Source organism: Diadema setosum, chromosome 3, assembly GCF_964275005.1.
Source record: "Diadema setosum chromosome 3, eeDiaSeto1, whole genome shotgun sequence".
In the NCBI taxonomy this organism is placed as follows: domain Eukaryota; kingdom Metazoa; phylum Echinodermata; class Echinoidea; order Diadematoida; family Diadematidae; genus Diadema; species Diadema setosum.
The window spans coordinates 7618262-7636134 of record NC_092687.1 but is presented as its reverse complement, the minus strand read 5'-3'; the positions used below and the strand labels follow the sequence as shown (position 1 = coordinate 7636134).

Below are 17873 nucleotides of genomic sequence, written 5' to 3'. Positions count from 1 at the left end.
ACAGGAATACCAGCAGACGGCAAAGCAGAACGCGATGCCGATGGCGAAATGGAAACACGCACATATACAGAACACACACACACACACACACACACACACACACACACACACACACACACAAAGCCGTTGTTATGACAGTTCACAAGGCGGCGTGCCATTCTCACATTCTAATCTGATTCTGTGGTTGGCAGAGGACCATGGTACTGTATACAAGAAAGCAACACAAGTATCGCAACCAACTAGTACTCTGATAGTCTTTGCTCAAGTGCCACAATTGGCAATTTCGACGCGTTAGGGTTACGGAAAAAAAAATCGCCTCCAGGAGACGTGCGTCGTAGAGATGTTGCGGAGAGTAGAGTTGCAACCTATAGTCTTCATACCAACGAGATACCAACTTATAAAGTCTTGTGATATCATACCAATTTGCGTCCTAGCACTTTGGATAGAATCTTAATAGACCCTAGAAGGTGTCATGAAAGTTGTATTATAGCATATCTAATCTGTACCCTGTTAATGGTGTCACTGTGGCACCTGTGAAATATGCTTGTTCCCTACATGGCGTCACCAGGACCGTCATGTTCCTTGAACGGCATATTTAGCTGTGGAGGCACATACAATTTCCTATAAGGACTTCAGAATCGAACTTTCTTACACAAGTTCGAAAACAGCAAATTGATGCCAACCTGATGTACTAAAAACTCTCTTAAACACGACAGATTTTTTTCGTTGTTCACACAGATTAGGAGTGATCTTCATAATCATTATTCCATTGAATTTAAATCTGAATTATGAATGTCTATTGTGATTGAGGATCCTGAACTGCAACAAAGAAAGAAAAACACTTCTCTTTTTAGTGGCAACATCAAGGACGCTGGTAATATAGAGAGTAGCCCCCCCCCCCCCCCCCCATGCTAAAGTATTAATCTATTAGGTAGCAATAGGATTCTAGTTCTCATATTTGTATGTTTTTATTGCATTCCTTGCAGATAAAGATGAAAATGATAATCCAATAATTAAATCTTGAAAACTCTTTGAAAGGGCATTACCCATAATTCTAACTAGCTCTTTTGGCTGTCATTAAAGCAAACGCAAATATATTGAATTCCACAAATATGACCAGTCGGGGGGAACATTTCCTCTTAGCGCTTGTAATGTAAAAATGATTAATGGAATGATTGTGACATGAACTATGATATTCCATATCTTTGGACAGAACCTCACTTAAAAGCTTGTGTAGCCATGTTAAAATTGAAATGATGCAGAAAAAAATTACCGTAAGTAACCATTAAAAATGAAATTGAAGGGTTACCAAGTCTTCAAATTTAATTGTGAAATAAGGATCTGAGTAAGATCCCTTAAACCTAATTACTCTCAGAAAGGGGTTCTTATTATAATTCATGAGTGTATACCTAGTGTTTGAAATCTTAACACGAAAGCAGATATATTGATGTTACTCGTGAGAAAGCCCACCTCTCCTCTCCTACAGCCCTCAACAACTGCAATTATATTAGCAGGGCTGGCATTCCTCCTATATTGACTATAGGCAAGCCATTTTCTAAATTACCTATTGTGAATATAATGGTTTGACCCCAAATGAGCTTTAGCAGTGGCGGATCCAGAGGGGGGCGAAACCGGCGCGCGTCCCCTTTATTTTTCGTTAAAAACAAAAGAAATAAAAAGAAAAAATTGAAATAAAACCCGGAAGTGGCGCCAGAAATATTAGTCACGCCCGCTCCCCTTTACAGAATTCCTGGATCCGCCCCTATTTAGGGAGACCTTATAAGGAAAAGTTGACATCAGACCATAAAAGCAACTTCAGAATCGAATTCCTTGACCCATAAAACCTCTAAAGCCGACTTTTCAAATTATTGTAACACTTTAAAGGTTTTTAATTGTTATACTGGCCTTTAAACGTAGGTGGCAGCCATATTGGATTTTGCAAATATGCCGCCCCAGAGGGCGCCCTTCACAAGAAATACGCCTTTTTCAGCCGTCGACAACTGCAATTCTACTACTAAGACTGGCATTCCTGGAATATTGACCATGGGCAAGCCATTTTTTTCAATAAACTGTAATGAATACAATGGCTTGACCCCTAAATGACCTTAAGGTGACCTTATAAGGAAAATTTAACTTCAGACCATAAAAACAACTTCAGATTCGATTTCCTTGACCCAGAAAACCTCTTATCCTGACTTTTTAAATGATTGTAACCCTGTTATGTTTTCAAATCCAAGTGACCTTTAAACCTATATGGCGACCATATTGGATTTTGCCAATATGGCCGCCCCAGAGGGCGCCCTTCTTGGCGCCCATCAAAAATCGAAATAGTATGGTTTTGGCTACATGTGTGCCAAATTTTGGTGCTTTTGGAAAATTTTGAACCAAAAATCCCTTGCGCCCCCCACTATAGAGAGTTGTAGTTGACAGAATCCTTTTTGCATTATAGGGCTGCTCTGTTTTATCCCGGCCATTTCAAGAGTATTTTTTTTTTCACAAAAATTTGAAACCTTCTTGGAATAACATGCTCTTTAATATTTCGTAAGGGGTTTCTAATCATCTCACCCAAAAGATGTTTAAAACCTGAAGTTAGGTCTCGACTAAAACCAGACGATATGAAAAAATGTTTTTTTTTTTTTTTTTTTTTCCAATTCAAATAGCAAACGTTGTTCGAAAATAAAAATAAGAGACGTAATTTTCTGGGGGAGAGTTACTGTAAGAGGGGTGATTGGTTGGAGCCTAATTTTAATAAGGAGTAATTGTCAAGGGAGGTATTATGCTCCGCGGTGATCATACCAAGGAGGTGACAATCTCTTCCCACATCCTTGATAAGTACTAGTTAATGCCCAATGATGCAGTAGGGCAATTCTGAAATGAGTGTTAACGGTATAACAGTAAAATAGTTACAAAATTGATGAAACAATGCAAAGAAAGCAAATTAAGACAGAGACGAAGTACACAAATAAAGATACAGTGAACTCCCGTTACAACGAACACGGTTATAACGAAATTTCGTTATAACGAAGCAAAACTTCTGGTCCCAAAATTATCGCCATTAAAGTCTATGGTACAAAATTCGCTTATAACGAAGACGGTTATAACAAAATTTTCGTTACCACGCAGTCTTTTCTGAGCGCCACTGACAAAGAAAAACAAAAGAAATGTGCTCCTTTACAACGAAATGCGGATCGCATTCGAAAATGCGTAGTGGAACAAGCATTTTTATAGCGTCTCTGCATGCATGAGCGAACGCTTCACATCATTGTATGTTCACTCCGTGTATCACGCACAGTTTCCGAGGGGAACTTGCGTTATTGTAATACAATAATCTGAATTCAGATAAGGTGTGTTTCATTGTTCCGAAGTCCTTTGATACAAAACACACAGATTTTGATACAACTAAATGTCCGTAATAGTTCGGAAATGAAATATTAAGCACATTTTGGCGTTATTCCAATTTTCGTCAATCCCATGATAAAATATGGTTCTTATTCTTATACGGTTCGTTAGTCCGAAAATGATAGGAATTCAAAACGTTCGTTAATCGGAACATTACAAAAAGAATCGTTAATCCATGGTGGAAAAAGGTGAGTACACTAACAAAACTTAAGAATTGCAATCCTTATAATCGTCTTAAGATAGATAAATCTTCGAAATAACTAACCTGTCTATTTTTTTTTTCATTAACAAACTTTCTTCGGAATAACGAACCTTATTTCATTTCGGATGAAAAAGCCTTCGGAACAACGAACTTTCTGAATAGTGAACCTTTCTCATTTTTTTTTTTTTTTTTTGATTTACAGTTAACCTTCAGAATGACGAACCTCATTTCATTTTCAGATCAACGAACCTTCGGAAAATGAACAATATATTATTTTAACTTAAATTATGAACTTTCGGAATAATGATTCTTCGGAAATGCGAACCTTCAGATAAACAAACCATCGGAATCCCGGGAATGGCAAAACTTCGGAATAAGGAGCCTTCGGAGTAACGTAGTTAATTAAAAAAAAAAAAATAACGTTTGGAATATCGAACTGTAACCAAATCCTACATCGTCATTTTCTACACATGTGTGACAACACAAACAACTTTATGCTCTTTTTGAAATGTAACATTTAAACGGAATTAAAAAAGTACTCTCCCATTTCACATAGCTTTCCAGCGTATGATGAGGATTCAACAAACAGAAATTTATTTTTATGCGTGGTTTCCTTCTTTTCGTTATACATTGCATATTATTACAACGATATTTCGCTAAAACGAAAAAAAAAAACCAAACAAACAAAACAAACAAACAACAGACGGTCGGTCCTGGGCATTTCGTCCTAACGGGAGTGCACTGCACATGAACACACACGAGATAAATCCCTTGTAATGAGAGAAAGAGAAAAGGTGAGTAATGAATGACAGGAATAGACTACCCTCACGGTACATGGACAGAGAAAAGCGAGAGGGAAGAGGAAGATGATGGGTCAAAACCAGGGCACGTGAGGCATGAGATATAAGCTCCTCAAAGTAAAGAAGTGTTACATGGAGTTGTGGTAAACGATAGACGATTGTGGTTAAAAAACAAATGCTAAAAGTGAAGTGTAACATTTCTTCAAAATGTCTTTAGTTCAATGGCAAAGGCATTCAAACTTAAAACTTCTTTTATACTACTATCAAGAGAAATCCGAAATTTCGGAACAGTAAAAGAAAATACAGATTTAGCGAAAATAGTTTTGGTTAAAGGCATTGACATTTACTGGATTACCGGGTAGGATATGCAGGGACAGTTTCGTTTTTGATGAACATAGAGTCAAAATACAGAAGGGAGGAATTAAGCTTGTACATAAATTGTCCTAAATGCAAACGATACATATCGTAAATCCTTAAGATGTTGTTTTCATAAGATGAAGTATCAGTATGGCATCTCCGTGATTCCTGGCAAATGATACAAAGAACTTCGTTTCCTGTAGTAATAATATTCTTTTTATCAAAAGTAAAAGTTGGGGGGGGGCAATGACCCGCCAGGTAGTTATCCAGGGGGTAATTGATTGGTGCACTGTCCTGGGGTTAATTTTCCTTTTGATAGTTATATAGGGGAGGGGGAGTTATAGGCCTATTTATCCGGGGTAATCATTCACGGGATGTTATCGGAGGGGGTAGTTATCGGGTGGAAGTTATATGGGGTCTAGTTATCGGAGGAAGGGGTAGTTAACCTGGGGATAATTACACTGGTGGTAATCATCTGGGGGGTAGTTATCCGGAGGGTAATTATTTGATTTGATTTGATTTGATTTGATTTTATTGGTTCCTGCATTATATCATTGCTCATGCAGATACACATATATCATATACATTGATGCTACCATACATACAAATGGATATACATAAACATTAATTGCTAACAAGGTAAGTTTTTTCATTACCTTTAGAATGTACAGCAATACAGTTTCTTCATTGCCTTTACAATGTACAACAGAACATAATTATCAGTGATGCAATGAATAACGCAGAAGGGCTACAGCTTAAGCACTGCTTGATTTGCATGCAGCCCTCGTACATAATACATAACATATGGGAAAATAAGGGGAGGGATGACTTGCATAGAGATAGGATAGGAGAAAGGAGAGAGGAGAGGTCTGTCTGCTTTCGCTAATACACAAAGTGAGATCACCTGGATCGCTGAATAGTAAAGCATGGCAAAGTATTTTCTCACCGAGTACAGGTGAACAGTTACAGGTCATGGTCGGTTACATAACATTACGCAATAACGAGGGAATTTCACATACAATACAATTGCAATGACATTATAAGATCACTGATATACAGAGAGCAGCATTGTCTTTACAGCTTTCTTGAAAGAATACATAGACTTTAAAATTCGAATTTCTGAAGGAAGAGAGTTCCAAATATCAGGTCCAGTGTGTCTGATAGATTTCAGAGCCATCACGGTTTTAGGATTTTGTAGATGAAATTTATCAGATTGCCTTGTGGGATAAGAATGTATATCCTTGTTTAGCTGAAATAATGAGAAGAAAGAAGATGGCAACTGACCGTTATACAGACGAAACATAAAAAGTGAATTTTGCAAAAAATTAATATCATTTACCTTCAGTGTATTTAATTCTACGAACAAAGGATCTGAATGGTCCCAATGACCTGAATTGGTACATATACGTATAGCTTTCTTTTGTAGGAGCAATATACTGTCAATGTGACTTTTCGCAGTTGCCCAAACAATGTTACAATATGAGATATTCGACAATATCAACGAATTATAAAGCATGAATAGAATATTCTTTGGGACATAATACTTAAGCTTACAGAGTATACCAACGTTACGAGACACTTTATCTGAGATGTATTGCACATGAGCATTCCATTTCATATTTTCACTGATATATATTCCAAGGAATTTGACACTTTCTTTTTGCTCCAATAATATACCATCCACCATTATATTCAATTGGCGCATTTCATTTTTATGCTTCTTATTATGAAAATAAATAAGATTTGTCTTTTTTAAGTTGAGTGACAATCTATTGCTCTTGAACCATGTAGATAATTTCGGCAATTCAGTATTAAGAGTTCTTAAAAGCGACTGAAAATCAGAATTGGAACAAAATACATTGGTGTCATCGGCGAACAGGATATATTGCAGTAACTTAGAGGAATTTGTAATATCATTTATATACACTAGAAATAGTAATGGTCCCAATATGGATCCTTGTGGGACGCCACAATGTATGGGTAAAACTTCAGAGTTTACCGATTCATAGTATACGTATTGCTGTCTGTTTGATAAATAATCTTCAAACCATTCCAGTGGAATGCCACGAATTCCATAACAATGTAGTTTGCGTAAAAGGATAGTGTGGTCAAGAGTGTCGAATGCCTTGCTTAGGTCCATGAACACACCAATGACATGTTTTTGTTCAGCTAAGGCAGTCGACACTCTGTCATACAACTGGGCTAGTGCCATATCAGTAGAGTAAAATTTCCTGAAACCATATTGGTCTTGGTTCAGTATATCATTTTGTAATAAAAAATCATACAGTCTGTTATAAACAAGTCTTTCTATGACTTTAGAAAGACTAGGAAGAATTACGAGATAGGTCGGTAATTCGAGACAAAAGAAGAGTCATCTTTTTTGTATATTGGAATAACTTTTGCAATTTTACATGCGTTCGGAAATACACCAGTTGACAACGACAAATTACAGATATGTACTAAAGGTGTCAATATACTCCCAACAATCTGTCTTAAAAAAGACGTGCTCATTTCATCACGACCACATGTATGACTAGATTTTATAGAATGCACAATATCAAGGATCTCATTAAAATCTGTTGGTTTGAAAAATAATGAATTATCGTTTGACGTGCCCAAGTACTGCGAGAAATCTGTCTGTGTATGATCAATCTTAGAAGCTTGACTAGGACCTACATTAACAAAGTACTCATTAAAACAACATGCTACATCTTTAGGATCACAAAACGTTTGTCCATTATTCGTAATTTGAGATGTTGACACCTTCTTTTGCTTACCGATGACGTCGTTAATAACCTTCCAAGTGGCTGACATATTTCCAGTAGCATTTTCAAAAGCTTCCGTATAATACATTCTGCGGGAAAGCCTGATAATCTGTGTAAGTTTATTTCTGTATAATTCATATCTATTAACATTATCATTATCAGGATGCCGTAAACTGTTTTTATATAAAACATTTCTTTTCTTAATGGAACGAAAAATTCCCTTTGTTATCCATGGATTTTTGATTTTTTTATTGTTTTTCTTTGCAATTGTGGGGATATGTTTGTTAAAATAAGAAAGGAATATATTCCAAAAGGTGTCATAAGCAATGTTTGGGTCTGCAGAAATTAATACATCATCCCACGTTTCCGTGATTAAATCATCGTTGAGTAATGATATATTTTCTAGTGTGAATTTCCGCTTCTTTTTACGTTCTTTCTGCTTAACATAAGAATTCTGTGTGTCACCACAAATGAAAAATATAGGTAAATGGTCAGAGATATCACTATACAAAAGACCAGATTTCGAATAATCTGTGTCAATATTCGTAAAAATATTATCGATCAACGTTGATGAATTGACAGTAATTCTCGAAGGCTTATCAATTGTGATATTACAAAAATTTGCTTGCAAGATATTGCAAAATCTATTTCTAAGAATGTGCTCCTCTTTCAAAAGATCAATGTTAAAGTCACCCATAATATATACATCTTTGTTTTCTTGATTGATCAGCTCTAATAAAACATCAAAATTATCTAAAAATGAATTGCTATCTGTATGAGGGGGCCTGTATATTACACAAAGTATTATGTTTTTTTCTATTATACATATTGATTTCAACACATGTGCAATCAAATTCATTTCCATTGTATGTCAAATCAGGCCTTTCTTTATACGATAATATGTGTGATAGGAACAGGGCGACTCCACCTCCCCTTCCGCATTTTCTATCAGAACGGACAACAGAATACCCATCAATGTTATATAAAGGGGGAGATTTGTCGTTAAGCCATGTTTCTGTGATGCCAATAGCGGAGAATTTCATATTTATCGTAGACAATAATAATTTCATATTTTCATAATTTCTTAACAGACTGCGGGCATTGACATGTAATAAACTGAAAGAATGCTCATTATTAATAAATTCTGAATTGAACTCATCAGGCAAATAATATCGACACTGGACATTTTTATGTAAACATGGATTAAAGTCATCCATACTTCAAAGGAGGACAATATATAGACCATAACGTTACCATCAGCATTTGTTTAAAAGTTGCCGAAAGCAGACAAGAAGAGAAGGAAGGAAAATAGCAAGTCATACAGAGTGTAAATTGTTTACGAAGTACTGCCAAGAGTAGTGGCCGCATCGCACAGGTGAGATGTCACATTGCTACATCAACTCTCCCTGTACATACATATAAAGTCAAAATATCTTTGGAAATATTCTATTTACATTGGTAAGCCTGTACACAGCATGATATTTGATTACATAAGTACACATGGATATTCATATTTGCCGTGGTGCAGACTTAGAGGTCGTTAGAGAAAGAAAGGCAGAGAGGAGGATGATCGGAGAAAAAGAGAAATAGACATAAAGAAACATGGTTGTGACGTATTGAATTAAACAAGAGATATAGAGAATCATTATTATAGTACATACACGCAGGAGACTGTAGTGACCTAACTGGAGGAAAGGAAGTTGTGCGGGACTCCAGTTCGGTTCCTCCATTTCCCGGCAAAGAAGCGAAGCTTCACACCGTTCTTGTACAGCTCCTGAACGGCTGTGGACCATTTCCTCTTCTCAGCCAGATCGTCAGCTGTGAGATCGTCTGTCATGAAGTACGCTTCCTTCGCGAGCTTCAGGCGCTGATTCTTCATGATGTCGACTTTCTCGCGGTATGACAGGGTTTTGAAGAGGATGTGTCTGGGTCGATCCTTTGAGGCTTTTCCATCGCGGTGCGCTCTCTCTACCTTGATGTCAAGGCCAAACTTCTCCTTCGTGATTTTCTCGACGAGAGCTGTGCAATCCTCGTCGGCATTGGTGGATTCGGGTATACCCACGATGCGAATGTTGTTCCTCCGCGAGAACCTTTCACTCTTGTTGATGGCTGAGTTGTGCCTCTCCACTTCTGATCGCAGCGCACTGACCTCTCTTTCCAGCTCGCCCATTCTTTTCTCCAGCTGCAGATTCCTGTTCTCGACCGCCGTTACTCTCCTGCTTTCAAACTCGATAGCCTGTCCCAGATGAGTCTCCACCTGTTTGATGTTTTCAATCAAGGAATCCACCGCTTTCTTTATCATCCGTTCGAACTTTTCTGTTGCTTCATGGAAGTAGCGGGCAATTCCTTCAGGTGAAGTTACGTCATCCCTTTTGTCATGGAGATCTCTTGACATGTCGGGCATGTCGTGGGTATCGGATGGCATGGGTGCTGCGGCCGCTGCTGTTGAAGTGGTCTCGAGGTGGTGCTTTACCCGGGGTGGGCTGGCGGGTTGAGCTGCGGAAGGCCGTCTTCTTGGTGGCGGCGTAGAATTCTTCGGAGAAGGGAGAGTGGCGCCACGGTTTTCCACCCTAGAATCACATTTCCTGTCTTGTTTTACCTTCCTTGGCGGCACCTTCCTTGTCTGGGTACTCATTATGATGTTTTAGTACAGCAGGAGATGTCGAAAACAGTATCCAAAGATTAATATCCAAAAGAAATTCGGGAGAGATGATAAAGTGACGTGTTACTCGCTTGCGGCCATTGTTTAATTATCCGGGGGGTAATGTATTATCCGGGGGTAGTTATCCGGGGGGTAGTTATCCGGGGGGTAGTTATCCGGGGGGTAGTTACCCAGTGGGGTAGTTCTCCGGGGGGTAGTTACCCAGGGGGTAGTACTCCGGGGGGTAGTTATCCAGAGGGTAGTTCTCCGAGGGGTAGTTACCCAGGGGGTAGTTCTCCGGGGGGTAGTTATACAGGGGGTAGTTATCCGAGGGGGTAGTTATCCAGGGGTAGTTATCCGAGGGGTAGTTATCCAGGGGGTACTTTTCCTAAGGGGGAATAGCCCTGGGGGGTGATTGCCCTAGGAGGGTAGTTGTCCGGGGGGTAGTTGTCCTAGGGGGTAATTACCCTGGAGGGTAATTGCCCTTGGAGGGTAGCTGTCCGGGGGGTAGTTGCCCTAGGGGGGAATTTTCCTGGGGGGTGATTATCCGGGTGGTAGTTATCCGGAGGGTGGTTTTCCAGGGGGTACTGTTCCTAGAACCTATATATATATATATATATATATATATATATATATATATATATTCATTTCATTTCATGACGGCGGTTTTCCATATTCTTTAGTTTTGTTTTTTTTTTAAATCAAAGATTTAACCAAACTTAAAATAATATTATGATATAACAATAATTGGTGTTTTCCCATATTTCCCTCCTTCCTCCTGAAAAGAATTTCTTCCCAAGCACAATCTTTAAAGTCAACTTCATCTATCATTCTCTCACAAAATTTCCAGATTAATTTCACATGCTAACAAGTGTAAAATAAATGTTTTGTATATTTCATCTTCTTTTTCACAAAAAGAGCATATTGTAAGTTACTTTCACCAAAATCGAATCAGAAAATATGAGGATTTGTATAGACAATACCATGCACGAGTTTAAATTGAAATTCTCGTAATCTGCTATTTAAAGTACATTGTCCTAGCCTTAAAAATATATTTTCTATCTCCTTGACAGAAAACCCATAATTTCTGCACTGCACTTTCTTTTTTCCTCAAGAAATTGCAAATACATTTGTTTTAATCTTAAACTACTAATGTCAATTATTTTAACTCCTATAATAAAATCATTTTCCAAAATATCTTTTTTTCTTTTTCTCTCATATTTCTCGTATTTCTCGTATTTACTTACACTTCTAATAAATCCCTATGAAATTGTGGAGCTTTCACTTTCAAAAACACTCAATGTCTGGTAAATAATTACACAAAAATATAAATTCTCTGCCCACGTCTCTGGTAACAAAATTAAAATATTGCTTCCATGTCATATTTCAATCTTTATTAAGAAGTTTCTGAAACCACATAACTCAATGTGATTTATCTAAATCAACAAAATTCATCATTTTTACCCGCCTTGTTTGTAATGTTGAAAAATTGTATTTTTTTTTCTAATTTCATCTCTTTTTCCTCTCCATATAAAATCAAAAACTAATTTATCTAATGAATCAAAAACCCATCTGGGAACTGGAGTGAGAGAAGTACTTTCAGTAATTGAATCTTTCCCATCAAAGTTAAATCTCTTCGCTTCCATAAATTTAACAAGAGATTCTATCTTACTCAAAATTTCTTTATAATTCATAGTTTCCTTCGTTCCCTCATCTAAAGAAAAGAAAACCCCAAGTATCTTCACAAAATCAACTGTTTCTCCAAAATTAATATCCAATTACAAATGCTTAATCCAAATCGCAATACTTTGGTCTTGTCCATATTTACTTTTAATCCTGATTTTTTTTTTCAAACTCTTCAAACAACACCTTTAACCTATAAATTGATTTCTCATTATGTATAGAAATAGTCATTACGTCTGCATATAAAATTGATTTAATTTCCTCGTCTCCAAACTTTATTCCTTCTACAAAATTATGTATTCGTAATCTGTGTGTCATTACTTCCATACATACAATGAATAAATAAGGAGACAACGAGTCACCCTGTCGAGCGCCTCTCTCCACTTTAAAGTAACCGGTAGAAACCCCCTTATTCAAAACACAACTCAAAGCATTTGTATACAATACTTTTACCCACTTTTGAGATGACGGTCCAAATCCAAAAGAAAGCAAAACCTTTTGAAAAAAAAATGATGGGAAATAGAATGAAAAGCTTTTTCAAAATTTATATCCAATAAAAACCCTGGTAAATTGCAATAAGATGTATGCGATATCATTATCTTCTATAATTCGAATAGCTTCCCCAATATTTCTTCCCTCAATATAACCTACTTAATCTCCCAAAGTAACTTCATTTAAAACTTTTTGATAAAATCTTTGTTAAAATCTTATTATCTACATTAAGGAGAGATATTGGTCTATAATAACAATAAAAAAAGAATATTTGCCATCCTTAACAATTAACTTGATTACTGTTTGATTCTGTAACGATGACATTTCCCCTAATTTGTATGCCTCATTTAAGGCTGCTCTTATTACTCCTCCAATCTCCGGCCAAAATGTGTTATAAAATTCAGTTGTCAGACCATCATTTTCCGGCGATTTATTTGATTTCAAGTCTTTCAATATCTGTATACACTCTTCATTACTTATCAAACCTTCACAAACCCTCCTCCTTTAATTTCTTTAAATCTTAAAAAAAAAAAATGAATCCCAATCTTCTATATCCTTTCTATCTAATTTACTATACAATCTACATAAAAATTCCTAATTTCTTCTGCTTTAAATTCTTCATCACTTCAAATAACACCATCCAATATCTTCAATTTCTTAATAATACTTCTATTTTCATTCCTTTGCATTAACTGTAATCTCTGTTGTTTACTGAAAAATACTGTATATTTGAAGACTTTGTTTGCAAAAACCGATAAGTCCATATTTGTCAAATGGAGATATTTGCGATTAAAGGTCAAGAAAAATAAAGAGAATAATAAGAAAATTTTTGCTTATTTTGATCATAACTTCAAAAATATACCTTTATATGTGGTGACCAATATATCATTTAAAAGGTATTATTTTGTACTTTATGACAGAGACCGTACTTCAAAATCTTCAAAAATGGACTTATCGGTTTTTGCAAACAAACTCTTCATTTCATTTTATGTTTCTGTGTATCTACATTGCTCAATGCAATCACCTATGTTTATCTGTTGTGTACTGTTATCCACTTATTTCACTGCACTTGATATTATTTGTCTTTGTACTTTTTGAAATTTGTATTCAAATTGTTTCTGATTGAATGCTGAAATAAAAACAAACAAACAAACAAACTGATTAAAATATCGTGAATCCTTTTCTCCACTTTAATTCGCGATCGAATCTTTATTCCTTCATTTGCATAATTGAAGACCTGAATATAAGAACGACCAAAGTCAAATTTTTGGCCAAATTCAGTTTGTAGCTTATGCATGGACTCATCTTGTGTATAAATGATATATCCTAATTACCCCCGAAAGTGCCTGAAATGAATGAGTTAAATCTTATATGAGTGTAAGAATGAAGGACTTGGGTAATTCTTACATTCATATCATAGCGCCCTCTCTCATCCTTTTCTCATCTCTATAGGCTCTATAGCAGAATATCATGTATAATGATTCAAAGAACGACCCAAGTCCATATGATTCAAAGAACGACCCAAGTCCATCACACAGAATGGCCTCTCCACAATTAATGTAATTGTCATAATAATAAATGCTCTAATTTGTATATACAATGTTGCCTTCCCATCACAGCTAAATAGAATCTTATGGGACAAATAAAAAAGATATGACTTTTTTTTTTTAAGTTTACTCGAAATGATCTTCCATGGCTTGGGTCGTTCTTATATTCAGACACTCAATTATAATATTCCCTTAATTCCTTTTTTTTTTTTTTGGTTTGTTTTCCAATTTTTCCAAAATCTCCTCACTCATACCATTCACAAGCATCTGTTCTAAATCCCTTACTTCTTTTTCCAATTTCTTTCTTAACATTCCCTTTTCTGTTGCCAATCTTTTACAAAATTTTTGTGTAAAACTATGTAACTTCATATTAATAAAATTCCATAACAACCTCTTATCTTGTATTTCAAGACTGAATTCATTGTTTAGTTTAATAATTCAATTTTTAATCTCTGCTACATATACTTGACTTTCACAAAGACTACTATTACATTTCCAATATGATCCTCTCTTTTTTTTTTCCAATTTACTTCCTGTTTTATCATATAAATGCAAAAATATTGCATAATGATCCGGAAGAATCGCTGGAATTTTTTATTTCACATGTTATACTTACTTCATCCAAACTTTCGGGTATTATTCACTAATCCAATTTACTTTGCATAAAGGGATTTTTTTTCAGTATAAGTAAATTGACTTTTCAAAGGATGCCTAATTCTCGAAATATCAAAAAATAAATGCTTTTCTGACATAAATTCCTCAATTACTTGATTAATTCTATTTGAAGTCCTATCAACAGAATATCCGTAATTATTAAAATCTCCGCCTACTATAACCGGATGCCCTTTCTTGTCAATTTTAGAAAGCGTTTTACAAACCTTTTGCCAAAATATCAATTGATCACTTTTATGATCTTTTGTAGGGTAATAAACATTACCTAATACCAGTCGAATGCCTTGTATCTTACAATCTATGAACATATATCTACCTTCACTGTCCTGAAAAAACCTGAAACACATCAAAGTTCCCCATTGGGAAGTTTTAACACAAGCACCCCTCTACTGTGATTAGAACCATGACTAAAATAACGGGGGCCTTCCCACACTGACCAGCATCTGGTACTAAATACTTTCTGTGAAAGCACAATATCTGCACCTTTCTTTACACCACCAAAAAAAAAAAAAAAAAAAAAAAAAATGTCTACCCTTTTCGCCCTGTCTCTAATTTCCTTAACATTAAGTGAACATATGAAGAGTTTGCTCACAATAACCGATAAGTCCACATTTGAAGAGTTGAATCACGGTCTCTGTCATAAAGTACAAAATATTACCGTTTAAATGATATATTGGGCACTACACGTAAAGGTACATTTTTAAAGTTACGGTGAAAAGAAGCAAATCTTTTCTTGTTATTCTCTTTATTTTTTACTTTACCTGTAATCGCAAATATCTCCACTGGGCAAATATGGACTTATCGGTTTTTGCGAACAAACTCTTCATATCTTACAATCAATAAACTCTTTTCCAGATACGTCTGTATTACTCATTGTTAAGAATATCCGAAATATATCTGAAAAACAAACCCGTACCAAAGGACGAAGTTGCCCGGAACCATGCCCACCTTTTAAAATCCAAAATATTCCAAAACATCTTCTCATTTAATCCCTCCCCTAACTACACTAACTTGTGGTTAAAAACCGAACAAGCTGCTGTTTCACAGACTACAACGATTGATTATGATTGTTAGAGCTTATCTATCTATATAATCGGTGGTAAATCATGCTACATCGACACAGCATGCTATTGGCGTACTTTTGAAACAAATACACTTTTCTTCCGTAATTGGTTTTGAAATTTCATTAAACCGTCAGATGTGGTCCATCTTAACATTTTCGATAGTCATAAGAAATGTTCACTGACAAAATGCGGACAACAAACAAGGGGAGCTATGGGTCCGAGCAGCTCCGCTCGCTAGCAGCGATCATACACCGTACACCGTATCGTAGAAGTGAGGGTCTTACGACATCGGATTCAAGTTCGCGACGCATCGCATTGCGGAAGAGAACAGTCTGGCTCACATTATTTGTGCGTCTCACAAAATAACAATGCTACAAAACAAAACAATTTCCTTCGTACATTCAAAAAGGTAAGGGTACTTTTCAGCTTTTCATATTTTGTCTTGCGTTTGAGCATAACACGTACTGTGTAAGTTGTTATTTTCGCGAGCGTTTAATTTTCTCCAATTTCGCCGAAACCGTTGGACCGCGAATTTCAGAACAAGCGAAAATATCGCCATGCGCTCGGGTAATGGTGCACTTGCGATAGCCTCAGTGTCAGTTCGCGAAAACAACGTCTCGTGAAAATGTCTGTGACTTTCCTCATTTGCGAAAATATATGTACGTGAAAGTAACTGATACAGTATGTGCATCCCGGAATCCTTCCTTGAGAGGGAGAAGGTGAGATATGAGAGAGGAAGCGGCAGAAGAGAGAGAGAGAGAGAGAGGGAGAAATGGAAAGAAAAGGAAGAGCTGTAACACTGTCTTTTCAAGAATGAGTTATAAAAAAAAGATTCACAGTTGAACAGTTGTTTGTTTGTTTGTTTATTTTTAGCATTGAGTAACTATTGTCTCCAGTATGATCTTGGCGGATATTGCGGCATACACTTTCGGTCCCAGATAGATCAAGGTAAACAAGTACAATTATAAATGAAACGTTGTGCAGTGTAGGTCTATACATGTGTGATGTTGACTGACTGTTTTTGGTAACGGGGTATCACGACGTTCTTTTTCTTGTTCATCAAGGTCAAAGTTGTTCCTACTTGTATACGGTGTTTAACTATCGTCCTCTCCCATTTAGTCAGCATAAATAGTAGTCATCTACAAAAACAGCGGCAATGACAGCAAGACTATGAAAAATGATTTTGAGTAAAAACACTTCATGTTTCTGATCCACATAGAAACAGATAGAAAGTAGAAACAGCGGGAGGGGGATATACTCTCTAAAAAAATCGAGTGAAAATATTCACTCTTAAAAGAGTGAATACAAAAAAGAGTGAATTTCGAGTGAAATTGGAGTGAATTTTGGAGTGACGTCAGGGATCACTCCAAAATCTTCGAGTGATCCATGACGTCACTCCAAAATGAGTGAAAATGAGCATTTTCACTCAAAATTCACTCCAATTTCACTCGAAATTCACTCTTTTTTGTATTCACTCTTTTTAGAGTGAAAATTTTCACTCGATTTTTTTTTTTTTAGAGAGTAAGGTAACACTTTTAGGTGACAATAGTTTTCTTGTAGACAAAAAGAAAATCTGTAATTGTTACTATGCTAACAAACCGTAGAAAAAGTCGGAAATAAAGAGAAAAGAACAAAACTACTATTTCTCTTCCCCCCCCCCCCAAAAAAAAATGCCTAGGACTTTATGTGTGTAGCTTACTGTAAATGTTAAACCAAACCAAAGCAAAGCACAACAAACAAACAAACAAATAAGAACAAACGAGTCTCAACAACGTCCTATGGGGTTCAGATGTGTTTGGTAATGACTGACTTCACTTACCGTAAGGGCAGGTCTCAGCAAGGGTGTATAATGCATGATCTCTGTCCTCGTTGGACACCTCGGTTTGGGAGATGGTGCTATTGACACACACCAGCAGGGCAACTACAAAAAGGCAGCAGGAAGGACGAGCCATCTTTTATCTGCGATAAACATTAAGCACGTACACAATAGTGACAATTACTACAGAGTGGATCAGACCTTCAGTTCCTGTTCATTGCACCTGGTTGGCAAATCGTTAAACCCAAGTGTTGCCCTGATCAAACTCAGCGCCGTTATGATCAATACCCGATTACCGATATCCACATTTCTATCCTTCCTTTACCTCGAATCTTATTTGCCATCCCATTGCGCAGTATACTGTATGCAATATGTTATGGAAAGCATTGAGTAGGTCCTCCACGATAGGCGATTTATTTCACACAAATGTTTTCT

The 17873-nt window shown here is 36.4% G+C and overlaps 1 protein-coding gene across 1 annotated transcript in view; it reads right to left on the bottom strand.

Annotated features, from left to right (window-relative positions):
- LOC140226705 (CD209 antigen-like protein A) overlaps positions 1 to 17574 on the bottom strand; it is a 42016-nt gene extending 24442 nt beyond the window's left edge. The window contains exon 1 of the mRNA XM_072307145.1: positions 17442 to 17574. Coding sequence (XP_072163246.1) covers positions 17442 to 17574 — 133 coding nt within the window. The remainder of the gene's footprint in view (positions 1 to 17441) is intronic.
- Between the last annotated feature and the right edge of the window lie 299 nt (positions 17575 to 17873).